The 22,178-nt window shown below is 48.8% G+C and overlaps 1 protein-coding gene across 6 annotated transcripts in view; it reads left to right on the forward strand.

Moving 5' to 3' along the window:
- LRP4 (LDL receptor related protein 4) overlaps positions 1–22,178 on the forward strand; it is a 565,328-nt gene that overhangs the window by 255,809 nt on the left and 287,341 nt on the right. For all 6 annotated transcript variants that reach the window (XM_069623191.1, XM_069623193.1, XM_069623192.1 and 3 more), the window contains exon 22: positions 3,214–3,345. In XM_069623191.1, the coding sequence (XP_069479292.1) occupies positions 3,214–3,345 (132 nt within the window). The remainder of the gene's footprint in view (positions 1–3,213; positions 3,346–22,178) is intronic.

Consider the following 22,178-nt stretch of genomic DNA (forward strand, 5'->3'; position numbering starts at 1 on the left):
AACCTTGTTTCCCTTAGTCTAGTTACTTTGTTACAACTTTTAATAACTTGGTATCACTTGTGGTAACTTTTATCATTGTACAATGCATCTCACAATGCAGTACAATGGGGTACACTTTTGTTTTGCCCTAGACTAACACTCAAAGGATTTTTGGTTACTCTAGGTGTGCTAAATGTACTAGCTGGTGGCAGCAGTGACTTTTTACAATTTTTTGGTGCTTTTCGTTTTAGCCTTGCCACGTTTACCGTGTTTGGCTACTAACTGTGGCTAGTGACCAAACATGGCCATGCCACAAGGATTTTCACTTGTCCTTTGGCCGTCTTGTTTTTTAGCCTTCTTCCTGGCTTTTGAGGCCAGGAAAATCTTTATATGGAATTCCAGTACCCGAGAAAGCAGAGGCTTTTGGCAGGCTATGTGCGTTTGCTGGCAGAATGTGGGCTGGGACTGTCTGGTCCCAATCCACAAACTGGTTCAGTTTATCGGAGTGTTATGCGTGAGTTACCCCCCCCCACCCCTCGCAGTGGTCCTGATTGGACCACTGCTGGCGTTGTGTGTGGGGCTAGTTCTGCTATTGGCTAGTGGGAGTTTCAGCTCTTACCTGGCTTTTAGGATAAGAAGAGGACCCCTGCGCCCACTCTAGAGAGATACTGGAGTAACCTGAACGAGCCAAGACTCCCATTCAGCTTCGAGGCCCGTGAAGAGACCGGAAATCCGTCTGAAGGAGGCCTGGCGACCAAGTTCTGCTGTTGTCCTGGAGGAGCCCTCTCTTGCTGTCGATCTCCAGCATTCCTGCAAGAGAGCTGAGACCCGTGGAGTAGATGGCACATCCATTCCTGATGTCTGCTTGCTACCCTGTGGAGAAGAGCCTTCGGAAGTGTCCCGGGACTGCCCTGTGGCTGACCAGCTCTGAGTTTGGGCTACCGTGCTGCCGACGTCGGCATTTCGCATTGAGGTCTGGAACTTGAGAGATCCTCAGCTTGTCCTACAAGTTTTTTACATCAGCTTACCTAGCTTCAAGGGGACCCAAGATAGGAGGGGAAGTCTGACCGCGACAAGTGATTACCTTTTGCGTTGCTGTGCTGCGGTGACCACCGTCCGAAGTCGAGTCCTGAGTCCAGTTCAGTCCTGAGAGGGCTCCTGCATGGTGTTTTTCCTGCATTCTTCATCTGAGAGTCCTTGCACCAGCTAAAGACACTGACCGGGGAGCTGCTTGAACCTTCAACCCCTGCGAATCAAGACTGAAGCTAACGGCGGGAAAAGCAACCTCGGACCAACTTCCATTGACCTTCCTAGTCCTGCTAAGAATCGGAGTACGGGGGGTGAGTTACAGTGGTTCGTACCTGCCCCTACACTCCCTTTAAACGTTTTGCGAACTTATATAAAATGTTTACTATAGTTTGGCTTTGCCATTGCTTGCTTGTGCAAGCCTTCTGAAAGTTGGGGACACTTTTGTTAGTTAGAATAAACTGTCCTCTAACCCTTGGAACCATTCACTGGACCCCAGAGACCATACCTTCATTTTTTTCCAGCATCACAAACTATCAGAACCTTTCCTGAACCTTTGGGCATAATGACCCAGACAACTTATGCAAGGATTATTGAAGCTAGGGCTAATTCTCTGTGGACCTGTGTCGCATGAACTAATCTGCACTTTCCTTTACAGGGATTTGATTTGTATTATGCCCTGCTCTAGTGACTGTATATATATAATCAATTATTAGCGTTGTGTGATACTTCTACATGTTAGTAATCATTTTTCATAATGTTGGTTGGCCATAAATATATAACTGTATTTTATACATACTGTCTAAGTGTAATTTGTGATTCCCATTGTGTGTACTCATTGTGGAGCCTTTACAAGCTCACCACCTCTTGAGGCTCAGCCTAGACCTCTTGTCACAGCTACCTTGAACTGGTTTGGCTACAGCTCCCAGAGCTGTCCCTGTCACAATATAGGTTGGCCTTCCACACATCTGTCCATCTGGCCAGAGTATAGAAAATCAGTCCTAACTGAATCCCGTTGAAATAGATGAGAAATCTGTATAAAGAGAAAATTCTTTCCTGACAGCCTCTCCATTCGATAATAGAAGTGCCCACATGGGTGAAGAGGTTGGGACAGTTGAAAGAGACTTAGAGTTTCTTAAGTGTTGTGGTAGAGGGGCCCAAAGGCATGACAAAGATGGGAAGGAGAATATGCAGCTGTCACAAAAATAAAGTGATAAGGGGTGGGTGAGGAAAACAGGAAAAAAAGGAATGTGAAGCAGAGTGGGTAGAGGATGAGTTGAACAAGGTGGAGAAGCGGACAAACCTGCCAAAGCTGAAAGAGGAGTTGGAAGAAGTAGAAAGAAGTGAAGAGGTGGAAAACAAGACCAGTCAAGGTCTAGGGGGGGAGGTAATGCAGATAGGGGTAGAGGGAATTTTAGTGACTAGAAAGTAGTAGACACAAAGACAAAAAGGGCTACCCGTAGAAAGGTAGAAAATGGAGGAAAAAGCTTCCTGGAAACAAAACCTGAGGTGAGTAGTCTGAGCAGAGAGAAGGATTGGAGCAGGTGGCTGGAGAAGCAGAATCCTGACACAGACGAAGGAAGTGGGGACCTTGTGAGAACCCTTTGCCAGCATTAGGGCAGCCTCCTGTCATACTCTGGCCCCAATACATTCTACATGGCCCACCTGTTATGACCCCACTTATGGAATCAACCTACAGTCTCCAAGTAAGAGTCGAGGAGAAAAGACCCTTAGAATGGCGGTAGACTGGGTGTGGGAATCCTTAAACCCAAGACTAGAGCACTCAAGAGAAGAGACCCCAAGGACTGTGCATAACAGGGTATGGGAGCCCCTTAATAGCTAGGACTGTAAGCTCACAAGTATTGTGTGCATTTGCCGCCGGACATCCAGCCTCTGGACTTCCATAACACTTTACTTTCACAAGAGGAAGACCCATCCTGACCATTTTTAGTTTTAATTTGGACACCATTTGTTTATTTTCGTAATAAAATCCTTTGTTAACCCGATTCACTGGTCTGGCCTATTTTTTGATCAAATGTCCACTGTGTAACAATACCTATTGCCCAGTTTCTCATTTTCCCTATTTCCTTCATCCTTCTGTTGTATGTCTCTACGCCTTTCAAGGCAGGCCGTGCTCTGTTCTCATCCCTTTTTGTTTTTGCCCATGTCATAATATCTTGACACTTCTCACTGTCTCTCTCCTCACAGTGTCCACGGCGTGCCACATTGATAATGGGGGCTGTAGTCACCTTTGCCTACTGGCTCCTCGTCCAAAAGGCCACAGCTGCACGTGCCCCACCGGGATCAATCTGCAGGCTAATAGCAAGACTTGCACCCCAGGTAAGAGGACTAAAAGTACATGTCAGCTGCTACAACATCACACTCGGGTGATATGATATGGCATTTATAACGCGCCTATACACATGTATGTGCTCCTACTCATGCATGTGCTTTGTCATGCTCACACTCTCACATATGCATTAACGCTCCTTGCACCCATATGTATGGTCTCACTCTTGGAAAAGCCTGCCGGTGCATGCTCATGCATACACACACCATGAAATGTACACCTTCTTTTATACACACTTAAGCAGAGCACTCGTGCACACACACCCACACTTCCATGAATGTTTACCTTTCAGGACTGAAACTTCTGGACTGAAACTTCTAAGTGACATTACTGCACCATTGCTACTGAGCACTCACAAAGCACTCTGTGTTCTGGATGGAAGCCAGTTCTTTGTTGCAGCCCCGTCTTTTATTAGTTAAGTCATCCTAAATTGCAAAACCATTGTGGATCTGGTCTGAGTCAATCCAATTCAACAGGAGATCATGAACATATGTAAAAGTTGGGTTGCAATAGATAAGCACTATTATGCATAGAAATGTAGCAGTTTTCTGGGATGGCCTTGCTTCAAAGTAAGTGCTCATTGTTCTTGTGGGGTACAACATACAACCAATTAAATATTTTCCTGCCATTTAGCCCCATTCTGACTCGTAATCCACTGCACTGTATCCTATTTTCTTTTTTATCCTATTGTTTAGCTTGTCTGATCGTGCCATTAGCTTTCAAGTCCTCACTTTCCTTCCATCTGTACATGGTGGATGAAAGGCAAAGTGATGAGAAATTACCACTCTCTTAAACTGGCTATATTTATCTAGAGCTTGGGTTACATAATCTTTTGCATCTTGTGCTGGATATTTATTTTTACTTAAAAGTACTGTACAGAGTTCTCTTGTGCTAGGTCAAAATTAATCTTAACTTGTGTTGGGTAAGATGTTGATATTTGTGATAAATCCTCCTGACCTGTGTCAACCCCAAAACATTTTGCATGGATTTGGTGATTATTTTCCCTTGTCCCTAGTTGAAGGGGAATATTTTTTCCCCTCCCACCTAATGTTTTACTCTTTTTATGGCTGACCTTTTTATGTCTCTGCATAGTGCGTGATTGGAGTTATAGTTTCCTATAACTTTTGGGATTAGGATTGGTGGCTCCTTTGAGCTTCCCTGTTAATTTCTCTTTAATGCACTTGGGTGAACTACTGTTCCCAAGGGATAAAGAGGGATTTTCATCCCCTTTACATTTTACATAGTGAGATGGCACAACCCACCTTATGTGGATGCTGGGGTGATGCAATGTATCCCCTTGCTTACTTACCTGTAGCATTTTATTAACAATTGCAAGTTTACTTGAATGGCTCGTGGCAGTGGTTTGCCTTAGTGACGTTTTAGTCTTATTACTCACAGGCTGTTGAATCAGCCTCTGTAATGCACAGAAGGGCAATCGTTCTGCTAGAATGTTGGGTTCCTTAATTTTCGAGATTTTTAAGTATCCTTGTTGTTTCTGTCGTCGTCACCTGCCATTCTAGGTGGGAACAACCTTGGTGAACGTTTTGTCTTCAGCAGGAATCCTTTGTATTCCCCGCCTAGACTCCAGGGTGACTGAGAAGGCAGGAAGCGGGGGAGGAGTCCAAAACTCTGCAAAACTCTGCAGCCCTTTGTCTTTCATCTTACCTGAAAGACTTGTGTACGAGCGCGATATAAATAACATTTCTGATGCTTGTTAATCTGCTTAGAATCACATGCTGTGCATACGGTCCGACATCCAGTGGTAACTGCAGAGTTTTGCATCTTGTCTTTCGGGGGACCTAAAGGGGACGTCGGCATAGGCGTGTCTGAAACACTATCCCTATTGTGACGTGTGTAGTACCCAAAATCCCTCACGCGCCGAGGTCCCTCAGATTGTTTTTTTTCCGCCCAGATAACTGGTCGCCCTATAGCGGAGCTCTTCATGAGACATTGTTTATTTTACCGAATTGTCGGTTTATTCCCCGTTAAGTCACTTCACCCATCAAGAACATCTTCGACAAAGACTACGGGGCAATTGTCTACGGCTGTGTGTTCCGCGTCTAAGATCCGGCATTCGGACTTCCACGTGGTCGGGCCTTCTGGGCGGCCTACACAGTAGGGAGAGTGGGCTCGGGGTTTGCCATGCTGTTATTATGTCTTTCCTCTTTTCCACTGCTTTCCTTTTTGGTCTGGTCACCCTTCCCTTCTGCTATGGAAAGGACTTCATTTAGATTCTGCCCTGTGTGTAGGGTCAGATATCCGTGGAAAGACGAGAACACGTCGTGTAACACTTGTCTCCCCCTAGAGCACGACAAAAAGCGGTGGACGGCGTGTAAACTCCTTAAACCTAAAACCCTTAAGGAGCGCCGGTTGAAGCGGTGGGCCGTGTACGGAATGTCACGCGTGGAGCCTCCCTCCCCTGCCGCGACACCAGCCGAAAGTGACGGGGGTACATCGGATGACCAAACGTCCAACGCGAACGTTATAGACCTTGAGGCGGACTATTCTAGGGCTGCCACGCCCGTCCCCGACCCTTCCATGCTCGACTCCGGTCTTGCTACAGGGACCACACCCAGTGACAGGGGTGTACAATCGCGCTGCTTAAAGCACACAACCTAAGCGCCCTCCTCGACGACTTCGTCGAAGAAGGCCAAAGCGCCAATGGGTCTGCCGGAAACTTCGGCGGCGCCCACGGATCGGTCTGATCCGAAGCCTTCCCCGCATCCGCAGCAGCGCATGACGACTGGGCATAACAAACACAACAAGGGCGCTACTCCCAAACTACACGCGCCGAAGTTTCAGAACAAGAAACTTTGACGGATTCCAAGGTTTTCAAGGCCCGTACAGGCCCGAAAACTACGAGTAGGCCTCTACCCGAGAAGCCATCCGCTGGCCCTACTGGAGCCGCGGAAGACATTTTCACTGCCGACACATCATCAGAGGCGTTGTCTCCCGAAGATTCGGTGACTATCCGTAAGAGCATCAATAGGATTGCTACGGCAGTGAGCCTAGTACCGGTTCCACCCACAGTTATGGGCCAATCCGCCAAAAAGTTTTCCACGGATTGGGAAGACGATCCCGTAGACTCTTACGAAAAAAGCCAGGTACCCCTCTCAAGCACCCTGTTGAGATCCTCTCAACGCCTTAGGACGGAGAACACGGTTCCTACTCAGCTAGGTCCATTTGGGTCATACAAGTGGACCACGGAGCAATTCGAGGGGTGTATGGATCGGCTGGAGCAGTTTTCCAGGGCTTCTGATCAACCTCTGCCGAAAAAATCTCGGGTACACCCTAACCCTCAAACACAAGATGTCCAACACCAAGTTGACTATCAAGAAGATGTCCAGATGGACACGTATAAAGACATCTATACAGAGGAAGAGGAGTCTTCTTTTCTGGACAACTATGGGGAAGATCAAGGAGCAACGGACAACTGGGAGGACATCCAGCAGGACGATCACAACTCTGATATCGTTTGCCTCGACTCTCCCCCATCCACCCTGATTCGACAAGCTTCCCCGGTGGATGATCAAATGGCTTTCAACAACATGTTGAAAAAAGCAGCGGAATTCTTTAAAATTGCCACGCTTGAAGCCTTGCCCGAACAAGATTCCGCAGAGGACATTATTAATGAAAAGCCTCCGGCAAGCCAGTCTATCCCTCTCTTGAGCTCTGTAAAGAGACGGCTGGCCCCTTCCTTACTCACACCCGCTCAGACTAGGGCTGTGAACCCAAGGGTCGAAAAACATTTCTGACCCTCCCCCACCGACCCGCTTTATATCAAAGGATATGCAATCCCAGACTCGCTGGTAGTGACCAACACTCGCAAGAGAGCAGGGGTTCCCCTTGCCACGGGAGAGTCACCCCCGGACAAGGAGTCCAAAAGGTTGTATGCCTTAGGTAAACGGGTTACGTCGGCGGCGGCCTATACCGTCCGGATTGCCAATAACACAACGTTACTAGCAAGCTACGTCGACGCGCAATGGAACCTACTCCAGGAAGGCCTTCAAGAGGTTCCGGAACCAACCAGAGCCAAGCTTCTTGACATTATCTCGGAGGGCAAACTTGCCAATCAGAATGTGGTAAAGAAAACCCTGGACACCGCAGAGACAGCAGGCAGGTCTCTCGAACAGAGTACTCTCCTAAAGAGGCACGGGTGGCTGCGCACGTCGGGCTTCAGGCCTGAGACCCAGGCATCCATTATCAACAAACCCATCGAAGAGGCCAACCTCTTCGGGAAGGCGGTAGACGATGCGTTGGAGACAGCCAAAAGGAGCACGAGACTATTTAGTCGCTGCACCAGATTTCCCAGAAACCCTCTTCACAGAGGGGTAGTAATTCTCGGTGATCCTTTCGAGGACAAGCCCGCGCCGCTCAAAACAACTTCGGCACGGGCAACTTCAACTCAAGTCAACCTGCTGCAAGCGCCACTTACTACCCCCAGAGGGGTCAGAAGCACGGAAAGAATAAAGGCAGAGGCTTCAATTCCAGAGGCGCGTCAACTGCTGGTCAGAAATGACCACCAAGTCCAGGTCCCCTCCCATGTCTCCCCGGTCGGGGGGCGATTAACATCCTTCCTCAAGGCATGGGAGGGGATAACTTCAGACCAGTGGGTCTTAAAGACGGTCACCCACGGTTACTGCGTGGAATTCGCCCGACCTCCACAGTTTAGTCCGCCGAAACATCAACGCCTTTCACCGGAACATCTGCAGATCCTGATCCAAGAGGTGGAAGCGCTGCTGGGAAAGGACGCCATAGAAGCCGTCCCGATTCTTCAGGTAAACAAGGGTATCTATTCAGTGTACTTCCTTGTACCCAAAAAGGATCTCACCATGCGTCCTGTTCTAGACCTGCGCCCAGCGAACAGGTTCATAAAGCCCCAGAAGTTTCGCATGGTAACACTGCAAGAGGTGATCCCATTGCTAAAACAGGGGGACTTCATGACAACATTGGATATGAACGATGCATACTTTCATATTTCAATGCTGCCAGCGCACAGAAAATTCCTAAGGTTCGTGATTCTGGACAAACGCTACCAGTTCAATGTACTCCCCTTCGGCATAGCCTCCGCGCAAAGGGTGTTTACGAAGGTCCTGGCAGTGGCAGCGGCACACCTGCGCAGACTTTCAGTTCCAGTTTACCCTTACCTCGACGATTGGCTCATCAAGGGGGACTCGTTCGACGTTTGTTTTTCAAACACCCAAAAAACAGTGGACCTACTGTTCAGCCTGGGATTTTCTATCAACGAAAAGAAATACAGCATAGTCCCCAGCCAAGTAAAACAGTTCCTGGGGGCTCTAATTCGTACGGAAGACAACCTAGTCTTCCCTTCCAGCGAGAGGGTTCAGAACATGCTCTCTCAGGTTCCTCAGTATGTAGCCACTCGAGAGGTGACGGTACGCAAAGCTATGCGTTTGCTAGGGATGATGGCGTCATGCATATACGCGTGCATATATACTTGGTTCCCCACGCGCGGCTGCGCATGCCTCCCATGCAAGAGTGGCTCAACAGCCAGTGGTGTCAGGCCAGCGGACAATGGGAAGATCTGTTAGTTGTCTCACCAGCCCTCGTTCTCTCTCTGCAGTGGTGGTCGAGGGAGAACCTCTTGAAGGGGAAAACCTTCACCACCCCTGCAGTGGAAGCCACTCTCACGACAGACGTATCTCTCACGGGTTGGGGGGGCTCACCTGCTTCAACAGACAGTGCACGGAGTGTGGTCCCCTCAGGTAGCGTCCAACAATATAAACCTACTGGAGCTACTAGCAGTGTTCAAAGCATTGAAAGCCTTTCAGGAGCAACTGCAAGGGAAGACAGTGCTGGTCCTAACCGACAGCACAACAGGAATGTATTACCTGAGCAAACAGGGGGGCACTCACTCTCCAGGGCTATCCAAGCTGTCCCAAAACATCTGGATATGGGCTCTCAAACACAAGATGTTCCTGATATCCCAACATTTTCCAGGGGAACTCAATCTTCTGGCAGACGTACTCAGCAGAGATTTTCCTCTACCAGAAGAGTACGAATGGTGACTGCACGAAGACAGTGTATCCAACGTCTTCGCAGAATGGGGGTTTCCAGAGATCGACCTGTTCGCTACTCAGGAGAACGCCCAATGCCAAGATTACGCCTCCAGGTACCCCCAGAACCAATCCAAGGGGAACGGTCTCTGGATAACTTGGTCGGGGAAATTTGTCTACGCTTTTCCCCCGACTCCCCTTCTGAACAAGATAGTACACAAGATGCACCAGGAACCAGTCACCATGATTCTGGTGGCTCCCATGTGGGCCCGCCAACCTTGGTTCGCGCACCTGGTGGAAATGTCCCTCTCCCCACCAGTCAAACTGCGCTGCCCGTACAACATGTTGTCTCAGAACAGGGGGGAGACTCTGCACCCATGTCCACAAACTCTGAACTTAGCAGCCTGGCTCCTGAGGTCATAGAGTTTGGACATTTGCAACTCCCTCAAAGATGCATGGACATACTGAGGGAGGCAAGAAAGCCTAACACACGTTATTGCAATGCCAGCAAATGGAAACGTTTTGTCATCTGGTGCAGTTCCAAAGGCGTCAATCCCACCGATTGCTCGCCTTCACACATTGTGTTATATCTAACCCATCTGTTGCTCTCTGGGTTAGTCTTCAATTCCTTAAAGGTTCACCTAGCGACGTTGTCAGCCTACACCACGTCACAGCAGAAGGTGTCGTGGTGGAAAATACCTGTGATTAAAGCCTTTATGGAAGGGGTTAAAAGAATTTATCCCCCCATCACTCACCCAGCCCATTGTGGGATCTAAATGTGGTTTTAACTAGGCTCATGGGACCCCCTTTTGAGCCTATGCATAAAGCTAGTCTGAAAGACCTGACTTACAAGACAGCCTGTCTAGTAGCTATCACTTCTGTCAGAAGAGTTAGCGAACTACAGGCCCTCTTGGTTTTGGACCCCTTTGTTACAGTCCACAAAGATAAGGTAGTTCTGCGCACACATCCCAGATTTGCGCCGAAATTTATTTCCAAGTTCCATGTGAACCAGTCAATCGAACTGCCCACGTTCTTCCAGAGACCTACTAACATGGCCGAAAGAAGCCTTCACACACTAGATGTGCGCAGGGCAGTCATGTTCTAGATGGATAGAACTAAACCACTGAGGAAAATGAAACAATTCTTTGTTTCAGTGGCAGCTGGTACAGAAGGGGACCCTTTCTCTAAATCCGCAATATCAAGGTGGATTGTCAAATGCATCACACTATGTTACACTCTTGCAAAGAGAGAACTGCCCTTCAAACCTAGAGCACATTCTACTCGAGGCACTGGGGCATCCATAGCATTCATTGCAAATGTTCCCCTAGAGTCCATTTGCAAAGCGGCAACCTGGAGTTCTGTACACACCTTTACAAAACACTATTGCCTAGACACTCATTCTAGGTCTGATTCTCAGGTGGGACAAGCAGTACTAAGCCATCTTTTTTCTACTGTTCCTTCTCACAACCCACCTCCAGCTCCGGGTACTGCTCGCTAGTCTATGCACAGCATGTGATTCTAAGCACATTAACAAGCATCAGAAGACATGCATTACTTACCATAAAAGCATTTCTGATGATTGTATCTGCTTAGATTCACATGCCTGCCTCCCTGCTCGGGGTGGAAGGAACATAGACTTCTTACTACTTTCTCTCTTCATGTACTCACTCACTATAGCCTTGGGCTCCCTCATGGCAGAAAAACTACAATCGGAGGGACCTCAGCGCGTGAGGGATTTTGGGTACTACACACGTCACGATAGGGATAGTGTTTCAGACACACTTATGCTGACGTCTCCTTTCGGTCCCCCGAAAGACAAGATGCAGTACTCCGCGGTTACCACTGGATGTCGGACCATATGCACAGCATGTGAATCTAAGCAGATACAATCATCAGAAATGCTTTTACGGTAAGTAATGCATGTCATTTCATTTAACCTAGTCCCAATGGGGTGGGAGGGCTGGCTGTCCTGATTGGAAAGCCAGACCACCCCTTTCTGTCAACTGCAGGAAGAGTTTACAGAAGTTGTGCTGTAGTTCCTGATAAATACTCCGAACCTGGAAGCTGCTGACAAGTTGACCATTGGAGCTGAATTTAAAGAGGAAGATGATGAAAAGACATCAGTAGCGATTTCCAGTGACCAGAGAGCCTGCTGTGTAACCAGAGGCTGATGGAACCCTTCCTTCCAATCGTCCTGGGGGTCCCGAAAACGACGACTCCTACCCAGAGGCTGGTAGAAGACCTGCATTTAGAGTCCTCCCACTACGTGCTGCAACCATGCTGGGCTGCAAAGCTCAAATACCCTGTGACCTCGAGCCTGAGTGCGGTGCATGGTCTTCCTAAGTCCGAATCCAGCTGAAACTTTGGTGGACTCCTCCTGGACCTCCAGAGACACGATTCAAATCCCTGAAGTCCCCTCACCAGAGTGCAGGACCGAGAGAGTACAGAGAATCCGACCAGCGATATTTGTTCTCCATATGGCTGCTGTAAAAAGGCGCCAAATCCACAGAGCCCCGAGAGTCCTTGAAGAAAGCTCTGCTGGATGCCTTCTCTGATGACTGCTGCTGCAAGTTCCCATCCAGTGTCCAGTTCTTTTGTCTCCAGACCAAGAATCCAGGGCCCGGGCCCTGTGCTGCTGCATCCTGAAGGCATCCACTACGAAGATCTTCTTTTCTCCTAAGATACTGTGTGGGCTTGGGTAATACTTACCTTAAGTATGGTGTGCATCCTGTGAGGCTGGTGGGTGATTTGTGTGGTTGGGAATTTGCCCATACCGCTTGCCCAAGCCTAATGCTGGAATGCATACAGGGAGCCTTGTGTGAAGTTCCTGAACACTTTACTTTAAAGAGGATATCCTCTGGAACTTTGACTTTCCTGCAACCAAACCCTATCTCAACCTGCCTACAGCTGGCTCCTAGACCACCCTCTTCAGCCTCTGAGAGAACTCATGCAATAGACCAGGGAAGGACTGGATGAGAAAAGGATTCTGCCTTGAAAGTATAACAAGTGTAAAAGTACTTGCTTGCTAAAGAAGTTAGTGTGGTAACTGTAGCTCTGTGAAAGAAGAAGTTACAAACTGTCATTACGTTTATGCTTACCTTTGAGTTGCATTCTGCCCCTCTAAACAGTGTATAAGTTGCTTAGTGTTTCCCCTCTTCTGAAAAGTAATAGGTATTGGTAGTGGGCAGTGCTCCAGATGATTTTAAAGTGGGAGTATTTTACTCTCTATTTTTGAAAGTTGAGAGTAAAATTATTTTTGGGGAGTAAACATGTAAGTGCATTTCCCAATGGGAGTATTTTATAAGCGAGTAAAAAGATGTTTTAACTGGAAAACAGAACTTTTTCTTGTAATAATTATTTCTTTCCACCTAGTTATTCATGCACATGTTTGCATCTTCCCATCAGGCAATACAACTAGTAGTTTCTTCCTGTGGTACTACGTGCACTACTAGTCCACACATATCAAACATATCCATGGAGCTGTGTGGGTGAAAGCAGGGACCACAAGGCCCTTCGTGTCTGCTTCCTATATTTTGTTAGCAGTATTTTTAGTCCCCATGTTTATTTTTTGTGAGTATTTGGCTATTTTTAGTAAAACTGTCTGATACACACCTTATCAGTAGTGGAGTAACTTTGCTGAAAAAGTTGGGGGGGGGGGGACATGACATCTGAAGAAAAGGTACTCCAGCCAAATGAATGGGGACAAAATGCTGTGCCATGAAAGTTGGGGAGTGGGGGGAACAAACACCCCTGCCCCCCCCATAAATTACGCCCATGCTTATCATTAGAGCTGCTACTGGTTTATTATTCTGAGCTGAATGAGTGAAAAAGCTTACCAATGGGGTTTTACCTACCTGGAATCACTCTGTGTTCTTCATAAAGTGTACTCTTGGGGTTTGCTTTCCTTGGTCTGCTTTATACAGATTTAAACAGTCTTTGAGTTAATACTTGTCTTTCAGTTGCTTATAGCCCCTCTTGAAAGTACATAGGCCTTACTCACCTTGAATACTCTTCTAAACTTGTAACCCTGGGTTGTGCTTCCCTGGATTGCTTTGGTGCTAATCTAAAATAGTTTAATACATTTCCTACATATCTTAGAAACTGTATTATACACTTTTTAAAGGTATACTGGGTATAACTAGCTATTGGGTAGCGGATAGTTATATACCAATAGGTTAATGACGTACCTTGAAATACATTGGGCCTCATTACAAGTGTACCGGTCCGGTAACAACGGTGCCGATAAGCCTACCGGCATCGTTGTTACCGGACCGGCACACTACGAGTCTGCCTGCTGGAGTTGCTGTGCCTGGCCGGTCTGATCCTGCCGGGCACAGCGGCCACGGTAGGCACACTTTCATGGATGCACCGGCACCGTTATTAACGGTGCTGGTGCTTCCATGTTCCCCACTCCCATAGAGTCCTATTGGACTCTATGGGAATGGGGAACAACATTTTACAGGCGCCTGACTTCCCGGACCGCCGGGGTTGTAATGCCCCAGTGTTTCCGGCTGTTAGGCAGAATGCATGCAGTACCCTCTGGGACCACCACATACAATTAGGGCTACAGGTGTAAGCAAAACCAACCTTTGGTATGTCTGTACTATTCAGTTTTTGGTAGCGAGCTGAGCAGCCAGGCTTATCTCAAGAGGGACTGTGAGCAGTACAAGGATGTTACATAGAGGTCTTATAATCACAGTGGTTCAAGTAGACACTTACACTCAAGGTTTCTTGGTAAAACACTTATTAATTTATTACACAATCATTTAAAAAACATTCACTAGAAGGAGGCAACTTAATATCATACACAAATATACTTCAATACCAAACCAATAAGATTCTGAGTAAATTAGGCTCCCCTGAAATAGGAGCAACATGGCATTTCAATTACTTTAAATGGGAGTACTAAGGCACAAGTTAATAAAATAGACCCCAAATATTTTCTTCGGCATTGCAAATAGTTTCAGTTCACTAGAGGACTTGATTCAGTTCAATAGGCCTAGGCCAAAGATGATGGACTAGTGTCTTGGATAGGAAAGATCAGTTCTTGTAGTAAACAGTAAAGTCTTTGCCAATGTTCTCAGAAGTAGTTTGTACGAAAAAGAATCAGTTGTTGGGTCACAAGCTGATTAGGCCTGTAAATTGGGAAAGTTTCACAAGCTTTCACCGCGAGAGGTAAGTTCTCTCAATTGGGTTGGCACAGTACCTTAGTATGAAGAAAAAGATGCAGCTGAAGACGTTGGTTCCTTGCAGTTCCTGCAGATCTCACTGTTCCTGAGCCTCAGTCGTGGGGCCAAGAGGGAGGACGCCGGGGGGACTCCTGCACTGTACGGGGATGGGTCAAACAAGCTGGAAAAATGGAAGATCTTCAGTTCGAGTAGCTGTCGTCAAACACACAAGCTGGTGTCCTTCCCCCTTGTTAATCCTAACCAGCTCCAAGAATGGTATCCAGGTGGCTTACGAGTTGATTGGTCCCACCAACTCAAAGGAAGAAATCGTCCTTGCAGGGGCTTCTCTGTCGAGATGAACTTGGGGATTCGGACATGCAGCAGGGCTTCACCAAGCAAACCAATGGTCCAGGAGTTACAGCAGTCGTCCTCTTCCATCTCATCCTGGTTCTTTCGTTCCAGTGGTCGGCTCTGCTTTCCAGTCCAAGAGACTCGCCTTTTAAACAGTTTTCTCCCTTTAATTCCAGCCTAACTGCCACTCACCCAGCAGGGTGGCTGTCCTTGCCGGACAGTCAGCCAGCCAATCATGCCAGAATGTATTTGGATCTCCTATGAGACTAAGCACAGGGAGTTTCGGGCACCTCCCTGACTTCCTGCCCACCCCAGACACTCAGGCGCCAGAGGCGGTCTTCAATCCTGAAGCCTGCCAAAGGCGTATGAACAAAAGGACCAAACCTTGTTTGGCGCACAGAGACAAACTCTACAAGGACCTTTCCAAAAAGAAATGGCGAAAAAAAGAAGACCGGGACCTGTTAAAACAAAGGGGCTTAAGGCGCCATCTTGAAAAACATGGCCCCTGTGATTTTTAGCTATCGGTGTTCACGGTCAGGAAAAATCATGGTAGTTTGTTGTAAAACCACTGCCACCAGCCATTTCGATAGGAAAAGGTAGCATTTCACTACTACATGAGTTTCTAGACACAGGGGATACTAGGTAACTGGTGTGTGCTGGGTCTAGGAATTTAAAAAGACTAGTAAAGTCAATATAACCTTACATTCTCTGGGAAACAGTAGTTTATCCCAGAGAAGGTATTCAAACGTTGTGGAAGTCTAAAATGACATCCCTGTGTTACTTCACTGAGGGTGCTGTGTAACACCCATGAAAAAGCCTATGGAGTTATCTTAAAACTCCATAATCAAAGAACACAAGAGTAAAACACACATCAAAATATATGAAAGAGTGGGGGGAAAAAAGGCTCGCACTCTTTCCAGGTAAAAAAAATCAAGTCCTCAAAATCCAGCAAAGTTGCTGGGGGTCTCTAAGGTGAAGGGAATTAGCACATTTATGAGAATTCTCCCTAACACCAGCAAGCCAGGCGCCGGTAAAATGTACAAGTCTGGCGGCAACCTGCCAGTTTTTACCGGCACGGTTACCGCTGGACTTGTAATGAGGCCCATGGTGTCGTTCTTAAAGTGTAATAGGGTTTTGCTTTCCCTCATTTGCTTAGTGCATTCTAAAATAGTTATTGAGTGTTCATACTTATCATTGAGTAGCTTGCAGCCCCTCCAGAAAGTATAAGAGTTGTTTTACTAGCTCTGAACTGAGTTCTAAAAGGTAATGTTACAATTAGTATACAGTATCTAGTCATTTCATCTAAAGCTTTACCATTGAATGCCATTCCATCAAAAAAATATGCATCGAATGCATGTTTTTTCAAGGTAAAGGGTTTAGTGTTATCTATAATGGGCTTTAAAGGGTAACAAACAGGGGGGGGCATTAAAAAAAAGAAAAAAGGAAAAAACATGCATTTGATGGTAATTTTTTGGTGCGTTTTTTTAGATGGAATGGTCATTCGATGGTAAAAATTCAATGGATTGACCATAAACCACTGTTGTAGCAGGGTTGGTTTATGTTGGGGAGATTTATCGTTTTTATGCTTCATCCCCTCTCCTAGTGAGACCCCCAGCAGTTTTTGTTGGATTTCTGGAACTTTTCCTTTAATCCTGAATGAGTGGAGCCTTTTTCCACTCATTCATTCTTATGGGCTCTGTCTTTTTGAAACTCTATTCTTTGTATTCTACCTGTACTATGGAGTCCAGTCTTCTTCATAACTCTTAAAGGCATCTATATTTTCCTATTGCAACATACAGCTCCTTCTGGGCAGTGTTGCTGAAGACCCTTAGAGTCCTTCTTTGAGATTCTTTTTCTTATCCTCAAGTAACTACAGTACCTAAGGATATTTCTCCTAAAACCTTATAGTCTGAGAGATTGGCACACACCACCCTATGTGGAGTCCCTAAGGCATACCTAGTATCCCCCTTCTCTCTGCTCCTGTGACATTTTAGTCACATAGCCAATCTCCAAGCTATACCTGGTGACAGTGGACATGTTCTACCAACTATTGTGTACATTTTGTACCACAGGCTATGTCCATAGCCTTGGTAGTGCACAGTAAGTACCAACTTGGGGCCTCCCTTGTTTTTTCGCCATTACTAGCGTGGTTGGTCTTTGTTTGCCCTTCTTCTACCATTCACGGAGGGGGAGGTCAGTGTGTGTGTTTGCCTTTGGCAGGAACCTTTGGGTGTCCCCACCTAGGTTCCAGAGTGTCTGGGCATGCAGGAAGTAAGGGAGGAGTCGTCTGCCCCCCCTGTCCTTTGTTTGCCAGAGTGCCTGAATAGTATCAGCTCCCACTGGCAGTCTGGCTGTCCTGATTGGACAGCAAAACACCCCTTTCTGTAAATTGCTGAGAGAGAGATTGCAGAGGAGTGTGTGCTGGAACTGTATAAAAGGTGACCAGAGATGCCTGCAGATCATTTGCAACACCGTGAAGCAACCACTGCTGTCCTGCCCTGTTTTCTGTGTGACAGAGGAGCTCCGAAGAGGACGGCTCCTTCCCTTTTGGCTTGTGGGAACAACTAGTCCCAAGACAAACTTTGATTTGAGCCATCTCCTGAGGTCCTGTGAGTTTCCAGAGCTGCAGAACCCCAATACTGGGAGACCTGCTTCCCATTTTGAGTGCACCGTCGTGGAAAGGCCGGGCCTAGTCGGCCGAGCAACACGTCGCAGGCACGTGGCAGGCAACTCGACAAAATCGCAGCCATGCCAGACAGAGGCACCCGTCCGAAGCCATTCCAGGAATTCGGCGAAGAACGAGTGTCAAGGTGGGACTGGCCTCAACCAGGTACGTGGCCTACAGCCTACCCCTCTTTTGCACAGGGCAACTTTCCTTTGCGTCCATATGGGCAGGGTATGCAGCGGCTCCAGCAACTCCCCGCTACCCCGTAGGCACCCCCTGCCACCTCCTCGGTCAGTGAAGAGGTCTTCTTCGAGAGGTTCCTCAGCCTCATGAGGTCACCGCGGATGGGGGGGTATCCTCAAAGACGCCATCAGGGAAGTCCTTCCTGCAATGCTTGCGGCACCACAGATGCCTCTGTCGGCGCCCCAGGCCCTGGCGGAGCCACCTGCTCCGGCGCCCCATCCGACTCCTCAGGTGGCTCCGTACCGGCCTCTGCCGCCTCCTCAGCCTCCTGCTGCGGTCCCTGTAGCCCAGCCTCCGGCGCCAACTACTCCTCCTTCTCCTCCACAGGATCCCCCAGATCCATAGGATACAGATGAGGAGGAGGATCTGGACGCGCCATCCTCAGCCAGGGCCTTCCACAAACGTCTTGCTAGTATCTGAAACTACCCCAACCCGAAGTCGAGCAGCCAGCAGAGGGGGTTCTGGCAGAAGTCCTCACACAATGCCCCTCTGCCAAATCGGGGATTCCTCTGCAAACCGATGTAGTCTCCCTGGCCAATAAGGGCTGGCTCAAACCCCAAGTACAGGCAGATGGAGGGGGATACACTCTTGCTCTCTGCCATCCTCAGCCACACTCCTCGGTGATCACTGCGGCATCACTATACTCCAAACCAAGCCTCAGTCGTCCTCAGCCTCCTCCACTGCGGCGCTGCTAGGCAAGGAGAAGAATACCTTGGAGGCGTACGGCAAGAAACTCTATTCCAACGTGTCCTTACATCTTCGTCAGGCCAATGCAGATGCCATGCTGGCTGCCGCCAACCATAGATTATGGCGGTAAATTGCAGACTTCCTTCCGGAACTCCCCACCCAGAGCCAATCACGCTTTAAGGCAGGGCTAGCCGAGGCCAAGCTTGTGGCACATGATCTCATGGAATCCACTGTGGCCCATATTGACACCTCTGGTCGTGCCATCTGTATCGCCACAGACATGAGAAAGACAGCCTGGCTCCGGGCAACAAAGTTCAACCCAGATGTCCAGGAACGCATATTAGATCTACCGTTCGAGGGGGTGGGGGGCCTTTTCCACTGCTCCACGGACGAAGAGCTGGACAAAAAGAAAAACAGCTCACAAACGGCCAAGTCTTTATCCATCTTGACAAAGATCACGCCCAAATCGTACTGCCAAATCTCAGCAGCGCTCCGAGAGGGGGCGTACTTACAGAGGGTTCTGAGGCTTCCAGGAGCATAGCTCTGGCACAAGCAAATAAAGGAGGAGAGGGAGGAGTAAGGACATTTTCCAGTCGCCCTCCTCGGCGACAGCCTCCGAGGGAAAGAAGGCATGACACACCCCTTCGGGTCCATGTGTCTCCGGTGGGGGGCAGGCTTGCTCTCCATGCACATTGCTGGCGCCAGAATTTGGCGGACCCCTGAATGCTCTCTGTAGTATCCACGGGGTACCGCCTCCCTATCCCAGCCTCTTCTCTTCTCCACTCCCACAGGTTGGGACAGCAACTCTTTTGGCAGAGATCTGGTCGCTCATAGAGAGCCAGGCAGTGGAGGAAGTCCCAGCCTCCCAATGAGGCTTTGGCTTTTAGTCCAGGTTTTTCGCCATTCAAAAGAGGAACAAGGCGGGCCTGAGAGTTGTACTGGACCTTTCCATCCTCAACCTCTAGCAGAGACATTGGACAGGGGAGACTGGATGTGCTCCCGACGCGTACCTACACATCCCGATTTGGCAGCCCCATAGTTCTTTCCTTCAGGTTCAGGATCTTGGGCTACAATTTTCAGTACAAGGTCCTTCCGTTTAGCCTCAACTCGGCCGCCAGAGTCTTCACCAGGCTCATGAATGCGGTGGCAGCCCTCCTCAGACCGCAGGGCCTCCCCATCTACCCATACCTGGACGACTGGCCCAACAGGGCTTCATCTCCGGAAGCGGTTCACCACTCTGCCCATGACTTTATGAACACTGTGCACAAGCTGGGCTTTTTACTCAATCTCAAGAAGTCGCAGCTGCAATGCACACAGACTCTGACAATTTTGGGTCTCATCTGGGACACGTGCTCCCAGAAGGTATTTCCTTCAGAGGACATCTCGGCTATCAAGAGGGCCACCACCCACTTCCTCAACAGAGAGGTGACCTCGGCATGGTGGCACCGGTTCCATGTCATTTCATCGCAGGGTTTTTTTACCACGATTTTTTTTTTTACGAAAAACCAATCACATTTTTTTTCATTATTTTTGGGGGGTGGGGGTTCCCCACATCCCCCAATTTTATTTCTTTAGTATTTATTCCCAACATCCACACCCCATATATATAATTTACTAACCCCCCCTAAAAAATTTGATAGGTTTTTTCAAAAACAAAAATCAAAAAATCACGGCAAAAACCCCCGCAAAAAAACATCCCGCGATGAAAGGACGTTGTACCGGTGGTACCAACATCTCCTGGGTCTAATGGCAGCGGTCCTATTAGCCGTCCCGCACATCAGACTAGGGATGAGGAGGATTCAGCTGCACTTTGCGGCCTCATGGAACCAGGAGCGGGGCTCTCAATCCGAGATGATCAACATTCCTCCATCTCTCCACCTGGACCTAACTTGGTGGCCCAGAGACTGCAACCTACGGATGGGCAAGCCCATTCGAAAGCCCACTTCTCAGGCCACCGTCACCACGGATTCCTCTCTGAAGGGCTGGTGAGCCACCCTGCAAGGCATTCCAACCACTTCTCAGGGGCAGGGTTGTCCTCATCCAGATGGACAACTCGACCAGCATGTACTATGTCAACAAGCAGGGAGGCACCCTCCTCTGTGCAGACTGGCGATCAACGTGTGGGAGTGGGCCCTGAAAAACCACATTTTCCTCACGGCAGTCCACCTGCCAGGGGAATCCAACCTGGATGTGGACAGGCTCCGCAGTCTGGGAGCGGACAATTACGAGTGGCAGCTAAACAACCTCGTTAGTCAGGAGATCTTCAACAGGTGGGGTCACCCCCAGGTGGATCTCTTTCCCACCTGACACAACAAGAAGTGTCCACAGTTCGCATCCTGGCAAGGTCAGGGCTCCGGGTCTCTGGGTGATGCATTTCACCTCCAGTGGACCGGCATGAAGGCCTTCGCCTTTCCACCCACGCCCCTGATTCACAGGGTAATTTGCAAAATCAAGGAGTCTTGCCAACTCCACGTCATTCTAATAGCTCCATGGTGGCCGGCCAGGCCATGGTTTTCGGAGTTGCTCAGTCTCTCGGAAGTGCCCCTGATTCACCTCCCGAGTTGCCAGCACATCTTCTGGCACAGCAGGGGGGCAGAGTCATCCACCCTCCGCCAGGGAAACTAGCCCTCACAGCGTGGTACCTGAGTAGGTAACGCTGCAGCACTTCAGCCTCTCACAGGCCAATCTGGAAATCATACAGGCCGCCAGGAGCAAGGCTACCAGGGCCCAGTACAAAAGCAAATGGACCAGATTCTGCCACTGTGCAGACTCCAAAGGAATGGACCGCCTGGCGTGCACCTTGGACGACGTGCTCTTTCTCAGCGCACCTCGCCCACTCAGGCGTGCAGGTGGGCTCCTGCTGCACATACCTTGCAGCCATTGGGGCTTACAGGAACTCGGAGGAAGGCATCTTCTCCTCCTCCAACCCTATCGTCCAGAAACACCTGACGGGACTCACAAGGCTCTACCCGCCCGTCAAGAGACTGCACCCTGTGTGGGAACTTAACATAGTCTTGCGCTCTGGCGCACAAACCGTTCAATCCTATGGCATCTGTGGACATCAGGCTGGTCACCATCAAGACGGCCTTACTAGTCGGCCTCACCTCGGCTCGTAGACTCAGCGAAATCCAGGCGCTGTTCGCCTCAGAACCAAAAACTACCTTTCACAAGGACAAAGTAGTCCTTCGGACACACCCAGCATTTCTGCCCAAGGTCCCGTCTGCTTTCGACTTGAACGAGGAAATAGTACTTCCTACGTTTTTTCCAGATCCCAAGGACGAAGCACAAAGAGTGCTGCACTGCCTGGATGTCAGGCGTGCCCTGAAATTCTATTTGGACAGGACCAAGGGCTTCCGCAAATAAGACGCCCTGTTTGTCGCTTTTGAAGGCTCAAGACCTGGCTATCAGGCCTCTAAGGCTTCCATATCCCGCTGGATGGTCTCTGCCATCAAGGAAGCGTATGAGGGCCACCACAAACCGCTTCCAGCCAACATGCATGACCACACAGTCAGGGCCAAGGCAACGGCCATCGCATTCCAGTGCCATCTCCCTTGGCAAGTGATAATCAGGGCGGCCACTTGGGCCTCTCCCTCGGCTTTCTGCAAGCATTACTGTTTGGATGCCGGCTCTAGATCTGATGCGGCTTTTGTACAGGCGGTTCTCAGGAACCTATTTGCTTAACGAGGGTCTCC

The sequence above is a fragment of the Ambystoma mexicanum genome, chromosome 11 (assembly GCF_040938575.1).
Source record: "Ambystoma mexicanum isolate Mex_15411 chromosome 11, UKY_AmexF1_1, whole genome shotgun sequence".
In the NCBI taxonomy this organism is placed as follows: Eukaryota; Metazoa; Chordata; class Amphibia; order Caudata; family Ambystomatidae; genus Ambystoma; species Ambystoma mexicanum.